The sequence below is a fragment of the Lacerta agilis genome, chromosome 9 (genome assembly GCF_009819535.1).
Source record: "Lacerta agilis isolate rLacAgi1 chromosome 9, rLacAgi1.pri, whole genome shotgun sequence".
Lineage (NCBI taxonomy): Eukaryota > Metazoa > Chordata > Lepidosauria > Squamata > Lacertidae > Lacerta > Lacerta agilis.
In genome coordinates this window covers 72,574,116-72,591,601 of record NC_046320.1, presented here as the reverse complement: position 1 = coordinate 72,591,601, position 17,486 = coordinate 72,574,116, and the positions used below count along the sequence as shown (strand labels likewise).

The window sequence follows — 17,486 nt, the reverse complement described above, 5'->3', positions numbered from 1 at the left end:
AAGGCGAGCATTTGCCGGACCTCTTGGAAGGGGCTACCTGGGATCTGGGCGGGAGCCAAAGCTTCTGGTGTGGGCTGAAGCATCTCCACTGTGGACCCAACGCTTGCCACTTTCAGGTGTGTTGTGGGCCAACCCAGAGGTGGTGTATTTGCTTTCCCCCTCCTTGCCTTGGAACCCTGGGAGCAGGTTTTTTAAATATGTGTGTGTGTATCTTCCCTCTATCAGGCACTTCCTTCTGCATAGGCAGCAGAGGAGGGGAAGCTAAGCCTTTGCCAGCATGTCAGCCTCTTGGCTGTAGGGGGAGGACAAGTCTACCTTATCCGGACTCCCCCGTCTGGCATTCTGACATACATACAGGGGTTACATTCACTCCTGGGGCTGGTTTGTGCGTATGTAAAGTCCCAGATGAGGGCCCTAGTGTTCACCTAAAGAGCCTGCAATAACTGGCTTAGGAAAGTGCTTGGGAGCCCCTTTCAGCCAGAGCAGTCCATTCTGGGGTGAGGTAGACCCTTTGGCCTGACTTGGCAGAAGGCGTGGGCAGGGACACCCACACAGAGGCACCTGTGCCCGCCTGCATGCACATATATGACCCCCCCAGCCATGCTTTCCGTCACACGCAATCCAGCACTCTTAACCTTAATCAGGTGGTGGGGGAGAACTTATTGCAGTATTCCCCCCCCCAAAAAAAAGCCTATTTGCAATGCAGGGATGCTGCAACACAGAAGTCGGGGAGGTTAACCTTCCCCATGTGTTGCAAGTATGGTCCCATGCCAAAGACAGCCGCCCGTGCCGCATTTAGGCTTGACAAACAGCGCTGCTGGAGCTGAGGCTGTTTTCTAATTAGGGCAAGGGGTGGTGGTTCTGGCACTGCACAGTGTTACTTAACGGCACATTTAGGCTTGACAAAACTGCTGCTGCAGCGCTAGGAGGGAGTAGGGCTGGCTGAAGAGGTCCCTCAGCCCCAGGGGCAAACCTGGAATATGCTGGCATACCCCTCTCACCCCAACCTACCCTCCCTGCTGCACCACCCCAGCCCTCCTTTTGCCGCTGGAACGTCCCTTTCACCAAGAGCGGAGCGTTCTGGTGGTGGCAGAAGCAGTGAGGCAGGGATGCTGTCTCCTCCGGCGCCTGCTTCACCCTGCTTTGTGAGTGGGCCGGCACTGTTCAGTCTCCACCCCTTCTGTTGATGCTGAGATGGGCCCAGCTGCCTGACTTAACACAAGACACATTCCTACATTCCTAGGGCAAGACTTTGCAGACATCCGTGTGCAGCTGCTGAACGCCTGGCAAGCCTAGAAGTTTGTGTCTTCTTGCCTGCACCCGAATCTTTTGCAGGCTCTGGTCTTGCTAAGTGGCTGAAGGTTAAATCTCTTGCCAGAACCTCCCAAGCCTTATGCGGGAGTTTCCATTCGCTGATGGGAGGACACTTGGGCGATTCAAGCTAGATGGTGCTATGCCCCATGTGGACAGCCCACTCCCCAGCCTTAGTGTTGGCTGTTGTGCCATGCAAGAGGGTGGGTGGACTTCATCCAGGCTGCAGACTCTGCTGTGGCAGTGGCTCTCCCCCTTGGCTGCAGGGAGTTTCATGGGCATGGGACAAGGGCACACTGGGCTCCTTACAAGCCTTCCTACTTTGCTTGTATGTTCCTCCAAAGACAAATCTAAGTGAGGTGGTGGAAGAAACTGTGGGACTCCCTTCCGCAGGAGGCAGTGATGGCCCCCAACCTCGGTGGCTTTGGAAGAGGATTAGACAAATTAATGGGGGAGAGGGCTATCGAAGGCTGCTAGCCATGACAGCTATATGCTCTTGCCTCCACAGTTGGAGGCAGCCATGCTTCCGAATCCCAGTTGCTGGAAACGGCAGGGAGAGGGCTCTTGTGTTCGAATCCTGCTTGCGGTTTTCCCATAATGGGCATCTGTCTGGCCATTGCGAGAGCTGGACTAAATGGACAACTGGCCTGATCCAGCCGGCTCTTCTTGTGTTCTTAAGAATCCTCAGTTTCCCCAAAGGTGGGGCAGCTGTACACTAGACTGCGCCCCGTAAGAGGCCAGTGCTCTGAGCGGACCATCCTCTGTAGGCTTTAATCCCTATGCCATACAACCCTGACTACAGAATGTCTTCGAACTGAAAAGAACCCGCCCCACAACTCTTCCCTAGTGGAGTTGGATGCTCATTGTGTCTGACCCTTGCGGTACTGAATAATTCGCTTTGCAGCTGCAAAACGTTTTGAAAGCCAGCTTCCTCGAGGCTTTTGTGTTCTGCACACTCCTGGCCTCTAGAGGGTGCAAGCAACACAGTACAAAAAAGTACTACTACGGGTACATACTTTCTCTGCCTGTTGAAACCCTCCCAAGGCTTTCTTTGGGGGGAGACATTCCCTACAAGACGACTGTAAGCGTCTGATGTTTGTATGTCATCCGCCCAGGTGCAAAGTTTGGAAGGCATCCCTTTGTCCTAGAAGCGGGACATGAGAAGGCCCGTTTAAGGGGAGCTTTCTTCTTGATGCATGAGAGAGCACAGAGGTGGAGAAGCCATGCCAAATGGGGGAGGGTGCAGCTCAGGGGCCTGGTACTAGCTTGGCCCATGAGAAGCGCCCATGCCTCTCTAGCAGCAGGGTTAGGAAAGGCCTGAGCTGCTGGAGAGCTGCAGCCAAGAGCGTCAAGGGCCCCAGGGTCCGACTCGCTGTAAGGCAACTTCAAGCCTCGGTGCAGATCCTCTGTGTGTGTGTCATAGCTGTCAAGTCTCCCTTTTTTGCGGGGAAACTCCCTTATTCCAAGCCGTTTCCCGCTGCTATCCCTTATTGTTGATATCCCTTAAATTTCCCTTATTTCCGGGAAGGAGAGTTGGAGTCTGGGGACTCCTTGGGTCCCTGCCTTTCTCAGCCCTGCCTGCCTGCCTACCTCACAGGACTGTTGTGGGGGTTAAATGAGGACTAGGACCAGGGAGCTCCTTGGAGAAAAAGGTGGAATAGAAATACCTAACAACAAACAGACAGAAGAAGATAAAATAGACGAATGTTTCTCGGCAACAGGTGCTCAGATTAAGCATTGCTGCCCCTAACTGGAGGCAGAGCAGAGCCAACCTGGCCAGAAGCCATCAGTGGTCCTCTCCTCCTGCATGAATTTGCCTAATCCTTTTCTAAAGCCATCCAAGTTGGTGGCCATCGCTGCTCCCTGTGGCAGGGAGTTCCAGAGGTTAACCGTGTGCTGCGTGAATAAGTGCTTTCTTTTCTCTGCCCCGATTTCTCTTTCCTGGGAGCTCTTTCGTGGTGTAAATTAATTTGTAGCCTGGCAGGATTATCGCGGTGTGGACTGTCCCTGAGAACCGTAGACTGAGGGTGCTGATCCCTTATTTTCAAATCTGAAACTTGACAGCTATGGTGTGTGTGTGTGCTTAAGAACATACATAAGAACACAAGAGCCTGCCAGGGGTTAGGCCAGTGGTCCATCAAGTCCAGTATCCTGTTCTCAGGGTGGCCAACCAAGATGAAGAAGAAGAGTTTGGATTTGATATCCCGCTTTATCACTACCCAAAGGAGTCTCAAAGCGGCTCACATTCTCCTTTCCCTTCCTTACCCACAACAAACCCTCTGTGAGGTGAGTGGGTCTGAGAGACTTCAGAGAAGTGTGACTAGCCCAAGGTCACCCAGCAGCTGCATGAGGAGGAGCGGGGACGCGAACCCGGTTCCCCAGATTACGAGTCCGCCACTCTTAACCACTACACCACACTGGCTCTCAAGAAGAGGCATCAAGAAGATGCCTCTTCTGGGAAACCCACAAGCAAGATCCGAGCCCAAGAGCCACGCTCTCCCCTCCTGTGGCTTCCAGGAACTGGGATTCACATACATCGCTGCCTCCAACTGGAACTAAAGCACAGACATCATGGCTAGTAGCCATAAGGGCTGGGCGATATAGCAATATATCGCCCAAAACCGGCTTGAAGTCCATATCGGTTTCATAATTTTTGGCCTGGCAATATATCGCAAATTATGATCTGCGTGCTATGCAAAAATCACAATATGGGAAAAACCGTGAAGTCATTCAGTGCCTCTACATCTTTAATTCAGACGTCGTGACGTATTGGCATATTGTGATGTTTAGCTGGTGATATTTCACGATGTTGAACACCAGATATCGGCCAGACCTAGCAGCTGTCAGTCGCCCTCTCCTCCAGGAATTCATATAGTCCTCTTAAAGCCATCTATAGGTGAAACTCGAAAAATTGGAATATTGTGGAAAAGTCGATTTATGTAAGCAATTGTTTTATGTAAGCAATTGTTTTCGTTAGCTACTGGAATTTAAAATATGAGATAGACTCATGACATGCAAAGTGAGATATGTCAAGCCTTTGCTTGTTATAATTGTGATGATGGAAACCCCGAAGTTGAGATTGTTAATTTGGGGTTCTCATCAGCTGTACGCCATAATCATCACAATTATAACAAATAAAGGCTTGACATATCTCACTTTGCATGCCATGAGTCTATCTCATATATTAGTTTCACCTTTTAAGTTGAATTACTGAAAGAAATGAACCTTTCCATGATATTCTAATTTTTCGAGGTTCACCTGTAGGTTGCTGGGGCCCCCCCCCCTGCCCCTGTGCAACTATGTTTAGTTCAAAAGGGCTCACAGCCCTTTTTAGAGGGTTGTGTGGCTGGGAGCGCAGTGCATACTTGCCAAGAAATCCCTGCTTAAATTGCTGGTGTCGCCCTGGGCAGCCTTTCATTTCCTTTTGCACTGGCGCCACATTCCTGCACGTTTGCTGCCATGCTGGGCTTCCTCCTCTCACGCTGCCTTGTGCTTACAGCAAAGTGGAGCCAGGATGGCCTAGCTGTTCGATTCCCTCTCTCGCCAGCTGCCATTTCTTAACTGTGCCTGCCTTGAAGGGTTGTTATGAAGATACAGTGGGCGGATTCCAGTGGAAGGAGGGTGGGGCACAAGCATGAATGATACGACTCACGAGCTTTTCTTACTTGGGCACATGGAAAGGAGCCAGATACAGGTGAAACTCGAAAAATTAGAATATTGTGGAAAAATCCATTTATGTAAGCAATTGTTTTCATTAGCTACTGGAGTTTAATATATGTGATAGACTCATGACATGCAAAGCGAGATATGTCAAGCCTTTGCTTGTTATAATTGTAATGATTATGGCGCACAGCTGATGAAAACCCCAAAGTTGAGATTGTTAATTTGGGGTTCTCATCAGCTGTATGTCATAATCATCACAATTATAACAAATAAAGGCTTGGCATATCTCGCTTTGCATGCCATGAGTCTATCTCATCTATTAGTTTCACCTTTTAAGTTGAATTACTGAAAGAAATGAACCTTTCCACGATATTCTGATTTTTCGAGTTTCACCTGTATGTGATTCTGCTTACCCAGTCACTTTTCAGACCACGACACAGGTGGGATTGTAACTAGCCGTTCCTCAAAGATTCTTTTCCATGAGCTCAGAGTCAGTCCCTTGACCTTCTGAATGTATTGTAACTCGAGGCCAGCTTAAGTGAGCGATTTCCAGGAGAACCATTTGCCCCAATGATTCTCACAAGGACTTAGAAACGGCAATATCAAATTAGATGCAAGATCCGGCCTCACGTAGGGATGACACTGACCAAACGCATGAACCCTTGAACCACCAGGCCTTCATCCAGGACACAGGAAACAAAAACAAGCATTAAATAAGCCGGTTTAATGCCCCAACCCACCCTCCCCGGTGCAAATGTTCTCATATCAAACTGTTTCAATGCAGATTATTCCCAGCCCTGCTGGGCTCTGCTGCAGAACTGGGGCTGGCTCATATTTTTGTGCTGGGCGAGTGAACTACCCCACGAGTGAATCTGGGTGGCTGCTGCCTTTGCTCTGGGAAGAGGAGGAAGAGGAGATGTCTTTGCCACTGGCGCTGCCCGACTCCAGCCTTGGAAAGAGCACTTGGGGGTCGCTGTAGGTGGCGAGGTGGACCTTCAGCGTGCCCAGAAGGGCGGGGTCCACCGTCTGCCTCAAGCTCAGCGCCATCTGATCGGTCCAGCGATGCTCTGGGCCGGGGCGGCGCCTGTGCCGCAATCCGAAGATGTGAAGGGCCCTGAGGTCCCCCGGGACATCCAAACGGGTCGCCCGGGTGTCGGGATAGAGGCTCTTCTGGAGGACCTCAAAGGGCAGGTCGGGCATGTCCAGGACCTTGCCGATGCCGTCGACCTGGATCTCAGGCTTGCCATAGCCGTTCTTGTAGAGGAAGAGGAAGGAGGTGAAGTCATGCTCCGCAGGCGGGTCCGGGTGGATGCCCAGCCGCACCATCTCCGGCCGGCTGATGCAGGTGGCTGGCAGGGAGGCTAAGTTGGTGCTGACGTTCCACGGCCGGCACCGCCGGTCCTTCTGCACCAGGTAAGTGTCATCCACTCTCGGCGGGACTGTTTCTTCGAAGGAGAGGATCGGGCTGGTCTTCTTCCTGGTTCCTCTGCGAGGGAGCACAGACTTTCGCTTCGTGTCCAGGCAGCGCACGATCCTGGCCGGAGGGGGTGGCAAATGCTTTTTGGCCAGCCACTGGTCGAAGGCCAGTTTGTTGCTGAGATTTATCTCCATCTGTAATGAAAGGACAAACAAGGCAGTGGGCGAAGGGGCACAGTCCGTCCTCTTCAAATCTGCTAAGCCCTTGACCTTGGTTTACAATCATTGCCTGCATGTGTATCTGCAGCAGCAAAACTGGACACCTTCATTTGCCCCAGCTGCAACAAAACATGTCTCTCCCCTATTGGTCTCTACAGCCAGAGACGGCGCTGTAACTCCCCAATGGTTTGACCTCTTTTAAACAGCCCATCAGTGGCGTCGCTAGCCTCTGCGCTGATGGGGGCGGTGGCAGCGCAGAGGCACCCCCTGGGGGAGGGGCACGACGCGCGCGCCGTGACGTCATCATGACGTCACGACGCACGTGTATACAGAAACGGGGGATTTCCCCCTTTCCGAGGCTTTTTTTCGGCTTGGGAGTGGTGACCAGCGAGGAGGGGGTGACAAGCGTGACCCCCACCTCGCTGGTCGGGCCCCCCCCCGCCGAAAAAAAGCGGCAGAAGCACCCCATCCGTGTGCTGCTGCTCCCGGGGTGACGGAGGGAGCGGCGGCGAGTGGGAGTGGCGGGAGGGGCCGCCGCTTGTCACCCCCACCCGCCGCTGCTCACCCTGTCACTGGGGGTGTACCGCCCCCACCGCCCCTCCCCAGCGACGCCCCTGCAGCCCAGCCAAAGTATGTGGGGTAAGGAGCACCGGTAACCGAAACGACCACCAAGGGGGCTTTGCCTGTGCCCATCCGTGCTGCTTCCTACCTGCTCTCTTTTAAGGAATTCGATTTTCTGCACCTCGCACTCTTCCTTGATCTTGTTCAGTTTGGCAACCTCCTGGACAAAGTGCGCTTTGTCTGCTTTCCACATGGCGGAGGCAAGACACCTGCGGAGGTAGAGCACCACCCTGGATGTGTGCAGGAGGAGGAGGAGGAGGACCTGTCTCGGATGACCTGCAAGACCTGCGTCATCGCCCCACATCGCGAAGCTCCCCTGCTGGTATCCGTACCGTTTGCTGCACAGATGTTTCTAGAGGCACCGAGAGCCTGCAGAAGGACTTGGGACGCAGAAGGTCACTTGGCTGAGCAAAGGAGGGACCCCAGTTTCTGGAGAGCACAGGAAGGGGGAGGGAGCGTCTGTTGGGCTCAGGCCCTGCTTCTGGGCTTCCCCTTGGGGCATCTGCTTGAACAGGAGCCTGGACCAGATGGACCACTGGCCTGATCCTGCACTCAGACTCTCCTTATTCTCCTATGATGCTCTGAGCATCATACGTAAGAGCTCCAGCTTCCCAGAGGCTTCTTGCTTGTGCCAGGAATGAAGTGGGAAATAGACGCAGGGACGTAGCAGGTGCTTTATTCTGAATCGGATCATTGACCCATCCAATTCAGCATTGTCTGCACTGGGTGGCAGCAGTGGCCCCAGTGGCAGAGGAAGAGGGGTGCAGGGGGAGCGCACAGCCCCCGTCAGCGTGATCCCGGTAGGGTGCCATCGCGGCTGGGCCCCCCCCCGCCTGCGCTGGGCAACACGCCCACGCGCCGGCTTCCGCTTCCGGCACGGACTGGTATGGTCGGAATTCCATCTGCTCCCGAGCTCCATGGGGAATTTTGAGGCTGTTTTGGGAGTATGCAGCCTCCCAACCTTCCCAGGCATGTGGGAAGGGCAGCTCGCCCACGGTGCTCCAAAACCTGCTCTGACCCTTCGGGAAAATGGGCAGGGGAGTCAGGGCAGATAGCCCCCCTGAGGTTCGGCACTCCTGCGACCGGCCTGTCCGTCCGGGATTCCCAACGCTAAGAAATATAAATTAGTGAGTCGCCTTGGGCATGCTTCAAACGAAAGAGGAGAAAGTATTTTGCTAAAGAATCCAGCCACTGTTTGAAAAGAAGAGGATGAGAATTTACGACTATCGGTATGTGAAATATGTGAAACGGGACAGAAGGGGGGGAGGAGCCCTGGACTATGTGATTGTATGATTTTATATTGGGCAAATACCCCCCAGAAGACCCAACGTTTATATAACAAGTGAGATTTGAATGATTGAAAAACTGAGTATGGAGGAGAATATATGAACTATAATTTATAAATGTGTGAAGTATGAAATGAATCCCTTGGACATTGACGGACTTTAATTGGAAGAATTTGGTTGACTGCCAAGAAATGACGCAGTTAGAATTATGCCCGGACTGCAACGTGAGATCGTAGGAGGGACAAGGCTGCATTTCTTTTTCTTTTTACGTGACGATTTATAAGTGAGATGGCTAACCTCCAAAGATTTATAACCTGGTGCAGATCGGGACTTTTAAAAGTGGAAAATATATGAAATATAATAAAGAAGAAAATGGCGACTGTACAAATACGACTTTTGGATTTCAACCAGCAAAACGAAAGAAGGAATGTGGAGTACAGACTTAAAATCACACAGTGATACTGCTTGTTTGGACTTATCTTACTTGTTGGATATATCAGCGGCTGTGAAAACACTGGAAGAGAAAGCAAAGCAATAATTTATGATAATAGAGCCTCCGGAATTTGAAGCATGGGAAGCCTTAAATAAAATTTAAAGTAATAATTTGGACAATTTGAAACCTTTTTTTTTGTTTTATAATTGGAGAAATAATTTGGAATGTAATTTGGAATGTTTCATATGATATTGTTTTATTGGAAACCACAATAAATATGATTTGTAAAAAAAAAAAAAAAAAAAAAAAACACGCCCACGCGCCACGCCCCCGGGACGCGCACCAGCCCCGCCCCCGTCTGCTCCCCCCCCCCACAGTGCTGGAGCATGAAGCTCCACCACCGAGTGGCCCTCCAAGTGCCAGGGACGGAACCTGGGGGTCAAATGTGCTCCCCAGCCAAGGAATGCACATGGCAGAGAGTCAACCCTTTATTGTCCAAGGTAACAGCCGCTTCTACAGCTCTGGAGAAGCATGCACACCAGCGTTGCGTCTAGGCAGCAGTTCCCGAGTCTACGCTCTATCGAGCAGTTGCAGCATCTGGGGACCACTTCCCCTCCACCGGTTTATGTAACTCCCCCCGATGGGCTGCATGCATGTAGCCGGAGACAGGGGCGTAGCAAGGGGGGGCGCAGGGGGCGATCCGCCCCATATTCCATAATGGAGGGGGTGACAAATTATCAAGGAACAATTTTTTTTGGAAAAAAAAAACTTTTGAATTTTTTTTTTTAAAATGCCTGCTCCGGAGGTCTTATCTTACTATACTAGGGATTATATAGCTATATATGAAATTTCACGCCTATCGGTTAATATCTTGACCCTCCTCCACCAAAATAGCTGTTCACTTGGCTGTTTTCCTATGTCGCGAAGGCTGAAATTTCAGTTCAGTGGAGCACTTACTGTTCCCAACCCTAACCCTGTGGAAAGCCATCTAATTTGACTTTAGTTTGATTTTGAGATGTTTTTAGGAGGTAATTTAATTATTGTTTGATTTTTATACCAATGTTACGTATCTGATGTTAGCCACCCTGAGCCCAACTTCGGCCGGGGAGGGCAGGATACAAATAAAAGTTTATTATTATTATTATTACTTGTTATTATTCCTTTGTAGGAAAATATGAAATAGCGTAAAACCATTTTTCGGGGGGGGGATCAATGGGGGGGTTTGACAATAATTTTTCCGCACCGGGTACCACCTGACCTTCCCATGCCTGGAGGGGGGGGACATTTTTTTTTTTGCCCCCAGGTACCAGTTTACCTTGCTACCCCCCTGGCCGGAGACTGAGCCTGGGTGGAAACTGCCTGTGCTCTTCTCCCTTCAATCCCCTGCTGGTTCTGGGAAACAGTGGTGCAGGAGAAGGTCCTTCACTTGCCAGGCCTGCCTCTTCCTCCCGCTCTTCCTCCAGCTCTGAAGCTTCCCCTGCCTCTGATCCTTATCTTCCTAAGCCAGGCTCCCTCCCTGGGTGCACATTCGCCAGTATCCTGCCGGTCCCAGGCCACGCGGGTGCTCTGCTCCTTCCCCAAAGCAGAACTGGGATTCCTTCTCGCAACCCGCAAGCAACATTTTTTTAAAAAAATCATTTCCATCCACGATACAAATACTCACTTGGCACAGGACCTGTGGCCCCACATCCGGCAAAGGTCAATGGGCTTCTGACCCTCGTAGTCCTTGATATGCACATCAGCCCCGGCCCTGATCAGGGCGTGGATGCAGTTCTCACGCCCCTCGCTGGCCGCCTTGTGAAGCGGAGACACCCCGCTTTGGTTCTGCCTGGAAAACAAGAACCCGGGGTTTCATCGCTCTTTGCGGAGTCAGCTGCAGAACGTTTCCGGAAGTCCGCCCAGTGCTCCACCAAAACACTTTGCCCGAGATGAATTGCAAAGCAGTTGTGAAGGGCGGAAAGGCCATTGTCCCAGAGAACTAAGGGCTCTCTGCTCCTCCAGTTTTAAAGGCCTTAAACCTGTGAGCGCTCATCCTTTGTAATAAAGTGCAAGTGTCTCTGCGCCCAGTCCCTGTGTCCGTGGGATTGAGCTACTGCGCATGTGCCCCACAGACAGCCGTTGGGACTTGGAGCGCAGAGACTTCGGGCGGCCGGGCGAAACTGTTGCAGTGGCGGGTGTGCGCAGGCACACGGCAGGTGCGCACTCGCGTGGACTTACTTCTAAGCAGCAGCGGCCGTTACAAGTGTCAAGCGAGAGCTGCTCGGTCAGCTCTGTGCGTGTTCCCGATGTTGCTAGGGCAACAGGGACGCTATGCGCAGAGCTGGCTACGTCATGCGGCTCTCGCGTTGTTAGAAAAAAACCCGAGATAAGCGAGAGCCGCTCAATCAGCTCTGCGCATGTCCCCGACGTTGCTAACATTGAGGCAGAGTCCCCTCTGGAATTCTGTAGGAGAAACATTTTTTTTTTTTTTGAAAAAACAAAGCACTGGTGCGATCTATACCATAAACAAACATTGCTCAAACTCTGTTTTTAAAAATGTTTGACCACATATGTTCCAGCGCCCGTTAATTTAACGGGTTTAATGTCTAGTCATTATATAAAGCGAATGAAACGAAACCAAAGCTTTAGACAAGTTCATGAAGGAGGAGACAGCTATCGATGGCTACTAGCCAGGTCGATTTTGCTCTGCTTCCACAATTGGAGGCAGCAATGCTTCTGGGGTCCCAGTTGCTGGAAACCACAAAAGGGGATATTTGCCCTTGCGCTCAGATCCTGCTTGCGGTTTTCCCAGAGGCAACTGTTATCATTATTAAATCTGTATACTGCCCTATGCTCGTAGAGCTCAGGGCAGTTCACAGCATCAACGAGTGGCAACCCCAGTCATATGGGTGGGGTACAAATAAATTATTATTATTATTATTATTATTATTATTATTATTATTATTATTATTATTAAATTACAATATAAAAAGCACAAAATAGGTAATAAAAACAACAAAGTCAAACCAATAATCCCCCCTCCAACAACACATTTAAAACAGCATTGGATGTCAATCAGCCCAAGGCCTGGTTGAAGAAGCATGGTTTCACCTGGCACCTAAAGATGTACAGTGAAGGTGCCAGGCAAGCCTCCCTGGGAAGAGCATCCCACAAATGGGGAGCCACTGCGGAGAAGGCCCCGTTCTCGTGCTGCCACCCTCTGGACCTCTCAAGGAGGAGGCACACAAAGAAGGGCCTCGGAGGATGATCTCAGAGTCTGGGCAGGTTCCTATGGCGAGAGGCAGTCCTTGAGGTACTGTGGTCCCGAATCATTTAAGGATTTATAGGTCAAAACCAGCACTTTGAATTGGGGACAGAAACTAATTGGCAGGCAATGCGGCCACTTTTCAGCCCCTGTGAGAACAGGGTGCTGGACTAGATGGGCCACTGGCCTGATCCAAGCACAGATCCTGTTCTAAGCATAGACTGAAATGCTCCCCATCCTCTGTAGGGCTGGCCGTGAACGACGGAGATTGGGGCTTGTTCATCACTTAGCCCAGGATTCCTCAACCTCGGCCCTCCAGATGTTTTGAGACCACCATTCCCATCATCCCTGACCACTGGTCCTGCTAGCTAGGGATCATGGGAGTTGTGGGCCAAAAACATCTGGAGGGCTGAGGTTGAGGAAGCCTGACGTAGCCCTTTTTCCGCTGTGCCTGCCCCCTTGCCCCGTGACTGAATGACTGCTGCTCCCCCTCCAGGGAAATCCCACTACTCGGTTCCATGGAACTAAGCAAAGGAACGAGGCTCCTCTTTGCCTGCACTTGCCCCTCCTGCGCATAGCCGCGTGCGCACAAGGGCACGATGGGAGGAGGAGGCAAGGGCCGCGCAGCTCACACGTTGACGTCGGCCTGTTTCTTGATGAGGTACAGCAGGCACTCCAGCGCCGCATCCCGGCTCTCCTTGCTCAGCACCAGGTGGATGGGCCTCCAGCCCGTCAGGCTGGCCAGGTTCACGTCGACCTTGAATTTCTCCACCAGCATCTGAATGCAGTCCAGGCGCCCGTACAAAGCTGCCGTGTGAAGTGCAGAGAAGCCCTGGCAGGGAGACAAGACAAACGGGAGGACTGGGCCGGTGGCCGGTGGCGGCTTCTGTGACTTCCACTCAGGCACCAACTCCCAGCCTCTGTCCACCGATGCGCTTCTCTGAGCCCCAGTGGCATCTCAGGAACCTCTGCGGGGACTTCTGTCCAGCACAAAACATCCGTGCAGGAACAGCAGCCTTGTGAATGGAGTTCAAAACTCAATTCAGCCATGAAACATGTGGATAAGGCTAATCACTGCCTTATCCTACTTTATTCTTATTTATATCATTGCATTGCTATGTCGTTTTCTTTCACCAAGGAGCTCAAGGTGGCGTATATGGTTCCTTGACTTGAAACAGGGGCTCTTAGCCATTAAAAATCCTGCCTGTACCTAAGGTGATAAAGGGTAAGGGCAAGGGACCCCTGACCATTAGGTCCTGTCCAGGGCCGGCACATCCATTTAGGCAAACTAGGCAATTGCCTTGGGCGCCAAAATGGAGGGGGCGCTGGCCAGGCTTGGGCGGGACGGGCTAGCCAGCCCTGTCTCGTCCATTGGGGCTGGTGGCGTGGCGCCATGCTGCTCCCGGGCGGGCTGCGAGCCGGCCACCCAGCCCCGTCTTCGAGCGCAGCGAGCGGGGGGAGCCGCGCGGCCTCTCTTTGGCGGTGGGGGGCTCCAGAAGGTGGTTCGCCTAGGGCACAAGAAGCCCTAGTGCTGGTCCTGGTCCTGTCGCAGATGACTCTGGGGTTGCGGCGCTCATCTCGCTTTATTGGCCGAGGGAGCCGGCGTTTGTCCACAGACAGTTTTTCTGGGTCATGTGGCCAGCATGACTAAGCCGCTTCTGGCGAACCAGAGCAGCGCACGGAAACGCCGTTTACCTTCCCGCAGGAGCGGTACCGATTTATCTACTTGCACTTTGACATGCTTTCGAACTGCTAGGTGGGCAGGAGCTGGGACCGAGCAACGGGAGCTCACCCTGTCATTGCGGGGATTCAAACCGCCGACCTTCTGATCAGCAAGCCCTAGGCTCTGTGGTTTAACCCACAGCGCCACCCACGTCCCATACTCTGAGTATAACCCTCAGTTTTCCACTCTGCTTTCCAGAGAGGATTTCTTCTATCCATGGGGGACCCCCTGGGATGGGACAGAGAGCAAGTCCATGCAGTAGTCACACGATGGAGCGCAGTGAAGTCCTTGTTTGTAGGGGCGTTTCACAAATCTCCCCCCACCCAGCTGTTCACAACAGATTTAAAACCCAACACTGGACACACAGTGAGTGTTAACCTAGCCTTACTCTCTGGCAACACCGCCAGAAAAGTCCGGGTTCGGATCTGCCCCTTTATCTATTCTTGCCTGGCCCCCATGCCATCCTTTGCCAAGTTGCTGAATCCACTCCCTCCCACTGGAATTGCAGCCAGAACAGCTTATAAAGCAACCTCGAATTTGCACACTTAACACCCGTATATTCGCTGAGGACCTTGAGGAGGCAATTTATTTATTTTCATAAATTTTATATGCTGCTTGATTCCCGGGGGGGGGGGAGGGGAGAAACCTCAAAGGGGTTTACAAAAGGACATACCAATGAAATCAAGGAAGATTTAGAACAATAGTATTTTTTAAAAGTTAAAACACTAAAACAGGTTAAAATGCACACCGCTTTCTGAGCATCTGGCTAGTCTTGCCTAAGGAAGAAGACTGTTTTTAGCAGGCGCCGAAAATAATACAGCGAAGGAACCTCCTGGATCTCAATAGGCAGGGAGTTCCAAAGTGTGGATCAGACTCCATGTGCCCCCAATCGCACCCCAAATCTGTACAAACGAGGTGATATTTACATTAATGTCGGCCTGAGTCGGGCTTTCGGCTTTTTGGATGCAAATCTTGAGCCAGTGAACTTGTCCGCTGCTGGCTGCGTACTGCGAGTCTTTGGACAGGATCCTTGAAGCCTGCTTAGAGACCTTTCTAGGGACAAAACTGAAGAAGATGACAAAGGCATGGCCAAGTCAATCACCCCCTTTGGACACATTTGCGAAATCCAAGGACCTGGGAGACAGAGCTCGCTCCATCATTGGCTCTGCTGCACCGGGGATCCTCTCCCCTCCGCTGCCCTCTGCAGGAATAGGGCTGACACAGGGGCGTCTGAATACTCAAATTACTTTCCCTTGGTGTAACAGGGCCCATGTTTTGTAGCCTCGTTGTACTTAACCATTATGTCTGGGCCATAAAATAGTTCAAGTCGCTACCTCCCAACAATTCACTTCCTTGCAGTTTACCTGGTATTTGGGTTTCATTTCATGTCTGCATATGGACCATGTATATTGCCACCAGATCCTGTTTGATGACACTACATTTTGCAGAATCTCGCACAGTGGTACCTTGGTTCTCAAACAACTTGGAACCCAAACACTGCAAACCAAGAAGTACCAAGTGTTCTGGTTTAGGAACTTTTTTCAGAAGCCAAACATGCTTCGCTTTGAGCTCCACGCTTCCGTTTTGAGTGTTACGCTGAAGTCTGTCTGTTTCTGCTATTTATTTTGCGTTGTTGATTTTGTGGCTTTCATTGCTTTGCTTTTGTGGCTGAGTCGAACCCAGTTCAGTCAATGTGACTGCAGTACACTGTTAAATAGTAAAATTAATGTTAAATTGCTGTTTTAGGGGTTGTTTTTAAAAGTATGGAATGGGTGAATCCATTTTGCATTACTTTCTATGATGGGAATCCCCAAGGACAGCCTCTGTGGGAGGGAGATGGGCACCACCTGCCCCTAAAATGGCCAGTATAGGATCCACGGTTTAGAGATTGGCGCTGGAGCTTTGATCTTCCTCTTCCCTCCCTGTTCCTTTGCCCTCGTGTGCCGTGTCTTTCCTTGAGGTTAGAATCTCAGAGGTTGACTGTAGGCAAGCCTTTAAGGCTGGAGAGCAGGATGCAAACAAACAAACAAACAAACAAACAAACAAAGGCAGCTGTGGCCAAAACGATGATTGGCAGAACCCCCCTCCCTTGATGCAGCCCAAACAGCCCCCTCCATGCAAGAAGGAGGCATTTTAGGAGGAAGGAGGGTGTTTCTTTGGAGGGGACGTGGAGGTCCCATATGTTTGCCCCAAAGGATCTATTTTGGTGGTGGGAGATTAGGCAAGGACCCCCAGCCCAATTTCCCAGCGAGGGCTGAACATGCTCAGTGACTGCGGCCCCCCCTTGCGGCGCGAAATGGTACAGCCCCGCTCCGCCTGCACCCGCTCAGGACCGCACCACCTGCCCGGGCCGAGAGGGGTGGCTGGAGGGAGAGAGGGAGACGCGCGTCGGGGAAAGCCGAGAGGTGTGTCTCGCCAGAGCGGCGTCCGCCCCGCCCCCTCCCGCCTCGGCCCCGCCCCCAACCTCCTGCCCCGCCCCTCCCCTCCCCGCCCCCACTGGCCTTGGGGTCGCGCCGAGGCGGCCGGGCGTTTGCGAGCCGCGCTTGGGCCTCGACATCGCGCCGGCGGCGCCGTTGCCGGGGCAACCCGCGCAGGCCGGAAGAGGCGCGACGACGTCGGCAGGGAGGGGCGGGGACAGTTCGGAAGCGCCGCCCCCTGGCGCCCCCGGGAGACGCGGGTTCGAGGCCCCGCCGCGGAGGGAGAGACCGCGCTCGCCTGCCTCCCGAGGAGGAGGAGGAGGAGCAGGCGGCCCTTCGGAGAATCCCCTTGGTTGTAAAAATACCCCCAAACTTCTTTTCGTTTTCTTTTCTGTTTTTTTGAGATTTTGCAAAACACTTTGCCCCCCCCATTAGTTAATTAATTAAAATTAGTTAATAATTAATTAATTATGGCAACCCAGAATGATAAGAACGTATGTCACCGCCGGCCTCCTGAGAATCATTGTGATGGAAGAATGTAATTTGCTACCCTGGTTTGCTGTTCTTCATTAAGCAACTTTTGCATTTCTCTCTTCTCTCTCTCTCTCTCTCTCTCTCTCTGTGTGTGTGTGTGTCTACATGTTATTGTATAAATACATCTATTGTATTATTATTATTATTATTGTTATTATTAAATATATACCACCTTATGCCTGCAGGTCTCACGGTGGTTCACAGGATAAAATGAGAATTGTTGTTGTTCAGTCGTGTCCGACTCTTCGTGACCCCATGGACCAGAGCACGCCAGGCACACCTATCTTTCACTGCCTCCCGCAATTTGGCCAAACTCATGCCAGTCGCTTCGAGAACACTGTCCAACTATCTCATCTTCTGTCGTCCCCTTCTCCTTGTGCCCTCCACCTTTCCCAACATCAGGGTCTTTTCTAGGGAGTCTTCTCTTCTCATGAGGTGGCCAAAGTACTGGAGCCTCAACTTCAGGATCTGCCCTTCCAGTGAGCACTCAGGGCTGATTTCTTTAAGAATGGATAGGTTTGATCTTCTTGCAGTCCATGGGACACTCCAGAGTCTCCTCCAGCACCACAATCCAAAAGCATCAATTCTTTACAGCAGGCATGTCCAACAGGTAGATTGT

At 51.7% G+C, this 17,486-nt stretch overlaps 1 protein-coding gene across 1 annotated transcript; it reads right to left on the bottom strand.

Moving 5' to 3' along the window:
• Positions 1-5,730: 5,730 nt before the first annotated feature.
• On the bottom strand, positions 5,731-16,473 carry ANKRD53 (ankyrin repeat domain 53). Its single transcript, XM_033159602.1, has 6 exons — positions 16,418-16,473; positions 14,843-14,981; positions 12,826-13,025; positions 10,613-10,777; positions 7,319-7,439; positions 5,731-6,585 (listed from the first exon to the last, which is right to left on the bottom strand). The coding sequence occupies exons 1-6, from the start codon at positions 16,471-16,473 to the stop codon at positions 5,830-5,832; spliced, it is 1,437 nt and encodes a 478-aa protein (XP_033015493.1). The 3' UTR covers positions 5,731-5,829.
• Between the last annotated feature and the right edge of the window lie 1,013 nt (positions 16,474-17,486).

Coding starts and splice junctions, on each gene's coding strand:
- ANKRD53 (XM_033159602.1), bottom strand. CDS start 16,473: ATGTCGAGGCCCAAGCGCGGCTCGCAAACGCCCGGCCGCCTCGGCGCG. Junction 10,778..12,825: donor AAACAGGCCGACGTCAACGT/GTGAGCTGCGCG, acceptor CTTGTTTTCCAG/GCAGAACCAAAGCGGGGTGT. Junction 7,440..10,612: donor GGCCACAGGTCCTGTGCCAA/GTGAGTATTTGT, acceptor CTACCTCCGCAG/GTGTCTTGCCTCCGCCATGT.